This window comes from Pezoporus wallicus, unplaced genomic scaffold (assembly GCF_028554395.1).
Source record: "Pezoporus wallicus isolate ANWC-B61680 ecotype Strahan unplaced genomic scaffold, APGP_CSIRO_Pwel_v1 contig_6814, whole genome shotgun sequence".
In the NCBI taxonomy this organism is placed as follows: Eukaryota; Metazoa; Chordata; class Aves; order Psittaciformes; family Psittacidae; genus Pezoporus; species Pezoporus wallicus.
The window spans coordinates 2,190,147-2,195,488 of NW_026639755.1; the positions used below are offsets into that span (position 1 = coordinate 2,190,147).

The following is a 5,342-nucleotide window of genomic DNA, read 5'->3' on the forward strand; positions in this document are numbered from 1 at the left end:
CCTCCATACACATGGAACTTTTCAGGACTGTGTCTGTGCACTTGCAGACCATGATAAGGCTCCTCTTTTGTCATTTTAATCTCATCTGTGGCATGTTACTTCTGCTTATCTCCTATTCTTAAATCTTTGCCCAGGCCTCTTCCCCTTACTGTTGACTGTCGTAGCAATACAGATTTCTTGTCATTAGGGGAACCTTTCCAAGCAGAATGAAAAGCATTGTGGCTTTCACTGCTTGATAGGATTCAGAGAGGAATGAGTGAAGTAGAGACACTACCTCTGAAGTATTTCAGACTTACACATACGTACACTTCAAGAAACAGTTCAGCATAAGGAAAAAAGATGGCTTAGAGGACAATAATTTCTGTCTGTGTAGACTACAGATACTATCTCCTATTTTATGTCTGCTTTTCGTTAACAATCTTTATTGATTGCTCACATGAGATAGAGAGCACACAGTGATCAGGACAGGTGAGTTCAGCAATTAACCTGCACTTCAAAGACCTGTTCTACCTCTCTTGTTCCAAGGCCCTGGCAACATCTGGTTTGAGAACAGGCTATCGACCTACAGACCCTCTTCCTGTGCTGAGAGTGGCTCCCTTCTGAGAGAAAGTGCCGGTAAGGAGAAGTTTATGTAAAGAAAGGAAGTGACTTTGAAGTGCTGTGTTCACACTGCTGGCACAGAAATAGACAGCGGAATAGTTCATCTTCACAGATAAAATATCCAAGGAGAAGTCTGAGCGATTTGGCCGTTGAGCTTTGTATCCAGTGTGAAAGTCACCCTCAAATTCCTGATTTGGACCTAACGAATAATAGATCAACTGCAGCCCCTTCCCTGGCTGCTGCAGATACCAGAACATGGAAATGTGATTATCATTTTGACTGCATGTCAGAGTAGTTCTGTCATCTTCTTTCAGCACAAGACTGGTGGTTTGGGTGATTCCAGCTCCTGTAAGACAAAGCAGAACAGAAACATATTAAAACAAGGAAGCTACATTCCCCCAGCAGCGGAGCACCTCTTATGGCTTTACTGATTGCTTACTTGCTCCAAAGAAGCACAAGGACACACACCAAGCTGTCCACATCCTCATTTCTGCCCCAATAGTCAGTGTGCCTGCCCCTACAAGACCCTTATATAGGTTCACTTCACATGCTTCTCCTAAACCAATAGCATCCATCTCTGTAACAGCTAAATCTCTGATGAAAACCAAGCTCTTTCCTGCAACAAAGTTTAATCACTTAGAATTGTTTGTGTTGGAAACACACAGAAAGTTTCAAAGTGACTCTGACTCTTCTCCTATCGGACAGTGTATTATCATCCGTGAGTAACAGAATGGGTTAAATGTTCAAGAGGAACATCTGGATTCAAATCCCATGTTGTCAGTGTTTCAAGACGAAATTTGAATCTACATGAACCGACCCTGTAGTATACCATGGTGTTATCTTTCACAAAGTAGCCTTATCACTCTCTACAGCTTCCTAAAGAAGAGAAAGGGGAGAAGGAGGTGCTGATCTCCCTGGTATCCAGATTGGATGCATGGGAATGGTTCAAAGCTGTGTCAGGGGAGGTTCAGACTTGACTTTAGGAAACATTTCTTTACCGGGAGGGGGGCAAGCACCTGAACAGGGGCTTCCTCAAATGGTGGCTGATGGCCCTGGCTTGTCAGTTTTTAAGGAGCATTTGCACAGTGCTGTTAATGACACCCTTTAACTTTTGATAAGCCCTGACGTGATCAGGCAGTTGGACTGCATGATCCCTGTAGGTCCCTTCCAACTGAATTCTATTCTGTTCTGGTCTATCCTGTTCTCCTCTGCTCTGCTCTGGTCGCACTGTGGATCTCCAGGAAACTGGCCTTAGACATGCAGTCTGCTTGGTAGTCTCACAGGAGTGATTTGGGACATTCATGGACCAAGGAGGAAAGGAACCCAGGAAGAAAATTACAAGACGATTCTTTCATGATAATGACACACACCTCCGTAAGAGCACTAAAGGTGTCCACGGGGATGTTACATGCTGCCAGTGCGGCCTGGTTGTTAAAATGCGGTCCATATGTTCCCCTTCACTTGCCCAATATGAGTTAATGTTTTTTCTTCTTCTACTTTTGGGCACCTGGCTCCTATTTCCAGTTCCTGGCCCCTTGGAGCAGTGGCATCCAAGGCAGTTGCTGCCACTCAGGACCTTCACTCCCTCCATTTGATTATGGGCATCATCATCTCATGGGACCACAGGAGTTGTGATCAGGGCAATTCTGAATAAGTGGCAATCTACAAGTCATTTTCGTTGAATGTGAATTCAGTCTAACTTGCGTTCTCTTTTGTGCTATCTCCCTTTCCTCCTTACAGCCTCCATATGCATGGAACTTTTCAGGACTCTGTGTACGTATTTGAAGACCATGGTAATGAATACTCTTTGGTCATTTTAAGCTCATATGTGCAATGTTTGTCTGCTTAGTTTCTATTCTTGCATCTTTGCAGTTTCTATTTCCTTCATTTTATGGCTGCCTTTGGTTAACAATCTTTATTGATTGCTCACATGAGATAGAGAGCACACAGTAATCAGGACAGGTGAGTTCAGCAATTAACCTGCACTTCAAAGACCTGTTCTACCTCTCTTGTTCCAGCACCCTGGCAACATCTGGTTTGAGAACAGGCTATCGCCCTACAGACCCTCTTCCTGTGCTGGCAGTGGCTCCCTTCTGAGAGAAAGTGCCGGTAAGGAGAAGTTTATGTAAAGAAAGGAAGTGACTTTGAAGTGCTGTGTTCACACTGCTGGCACAGAAATAGACAGCGGAATAGTTCATCTTCACAGATAAAATATCCAAGGGGAAGTCTGAGAGGTTTGGCCGTTGAGCTTTGTATCCAGTGTGAAAGTCACCCTCAAATTCCTGATTTGCACCTGCAGAGTAATAGATCAACTGCAGCCCCTTCCCTGGCTGCTGCAGATACCAGTACATATAAAGGTGATTATAATTTTGACTGCATGTCAGAGTAGCTTTGTCATCTTCTTTCAGCACAAGACTGGAGGTTTGGGTGATTCCAGCTCCTATAAGACAAAGCAGAACAGAAACATATTAAAACAAGGAAGCTACATTCTCCCAGCAGCAGAGCACCTCTCATGGCTTTACTGATTGCTTACTTGCTCCAAAGAAGCACAAGGACACACACCAAGCCGTCCACATCCTCATTTCTGCCCCAATAGTCAGTGTGCCTGCCCCTACAAGGCCCTTATATAGGTTCACTTCACATGCTTCTCCTAAACCAATGGCATCCATCTCTGTAACGGCTAAATCTATGCTGAAAACCAAGTTCCTTCCTGCAACAAATTTCAAGCAGTTTGAATTGTTTGTGTTGGAAACACACAGAAAGTTTCAAAGTGACTCTGACTCTTGTTCTATGGGACAGTGTATTAACATATGTGAATAACAGAATGGGTTAAATGTTCAAGAAGAACATCTGGATTCAAATCCCATGTTGTCAGTGTTTCAAAACAGGATTTCAATCCAAATGAACCAACTCCAGTGTTCTCTGTTGCTGTGTATCACAAAGTAACCTCATGGCTCTCTACAGTTTCCTAAAGATGAGAAAGGGAGAGATAGGATGATATCCAGATTGGATGCATGGGAATGGTTCAAAGCTGTGTCAGGGGAGGTTCAGACTTGACTTTAGGAAACATTTCTTTTCCGGGAGGGAGGCAAGCACCTGAACAGGGGCTTCCTCAAATGGTGGCTGATGGCCCTGGCTTGTCAGTTTTTAAGGAGCATTTGCACAGTGCTGTTAATGACACCCTTTAACTTTTGATAAGCCCTGACGTGATCAGGCAGTTGGACTGCATGATCCCTGTAGGTCCCTTCCAACTGAATTCTATTCTGTTCTGATCATTCCTGTTCTCTTCTGCTCTGCTCTGGTCTCACTGTGGATCTCCAGGAAACTGGCCTTAGACATGCAGTCTGCTTGGTAGTCTCACAGGAGTGATTTGGGACATTCATGGACCAAGGAGGAAAGGAACCCAGGAATAAAATCACAAGATGTTTCTTTCATGATAATGACACACACCTCCGTAAGAGCACTAAAGGTGTCCACAGGGATGCTATGAGCTGCCCATGCAGCCTGGTTGTTAGAATGTGGTCCAGATGTTCCCCTTCACTTGCCAAATATGAGTTAATGTTTTTTCTTCTTCTTCTCTAGGGCACCTGGCTCCTGTTTCTAGTTGCTGGCCCCATGGACCATTGGCATCCACACCAGTTGCTGCCACTCAGGACATTCACTCCCTCCATTTGATTATGGGCATCGTCATCTCATGGGACCACAGGAGTTGTGATCAGGGCAATTTCTGAATAAGTGGCAATCTACATGTTATTTTTCTTGAATGTGAATTCAGTCTAACTTGCGTTCTCTTTTGTGCTATCTCCCTTTCCTCCTTACAGCCTCCATATACATGGAACTTTTCAGGACTCTGTGTACATATTTGAAGACCATGGTAATGAATACTCTTTGGTCATTTTAAGCTCATATGTGCAATGTTTGTCTGCTTAGCTTCTGTTCTTGTATCTTTGCAGTTTCTATTTCCTTCATTTATGGCTGCTTTTGGTTAACAATCTTTACTAGTTGCTCACATGAGATAGAGAGCACACAGTGATCAGGACAGGTGAGTTCAGCAATTAACCTGCACTTCAAAGACCTGTTCTACCTCTCTTGTTCCAGCACCCTGGCAACATCTGGTTTGAGAACAGGCTATCGCCCTACAGACCCTCTTCCTGTGCTGAGAGTGGCTCCCTTCTGAGAGAAAGTGCCGGTAAGGAGAAGTTTATGTAAAGAAAGGAAGTGACTTTGAAGTGCTGTGTTCACACTGCTGGCACAGAAATAGACAGCGGAATAGTTCATCTTCACAGATAAAATATCCAAGGAGAAGTCTGAGAGGTTTGGCCGTTGAGCTTTGTATCCAGTGTGAAAGTCACCCTCAAATTCCTGATTTGCACCTGCAGAGTAATAGATCAACTGCAGCCCCTTCCCTGGCTGCTGCAGATACCAGTACATATAAAGGTGATTATAATTTTGACTGCATGTCAGAGTAGCTTTGTCATCTTCTTTCAGCACAAGACTGGTGGTTTGGGTGATTCCAGCTCCTGTAAGACAAAGCAGAACAGAAACATATTAAAACAAGGAAGCTACATTCCCCCAGCAGCGGAGCACCTCTCATGGCTTTACTGATTGCTTACTTGCTCCAAAGAAGCACAAGGACACACACCAAGCCGTCCACATCCTCATTTCTGCCCCAATAGTCAGTGTGCCTGCCCCTACAAGGCCCTTATATAGGTTCACTTCACATGCTTCTCCTAAACCAATGG

At 44.2% G+C, this 5,342-nt stretch overlaps 1 gene segment (V, D, J or C); it reads right to left on the reverse strand.

Moving 5' to 3' along the window:
• Positions 1-2,893: 2,893 nt before the first annotated feature.
• On the reverse strand, positions 2,894-5,342 carry LOC130602745 (T cell receptor beta variable 19-like). The segment is given in 3 exon segments: positions 2,894-3,040; positions 4,745-5,120; positions 5,214-5,342. Coding segments are annotated over 3 exon segments (471 nt in total).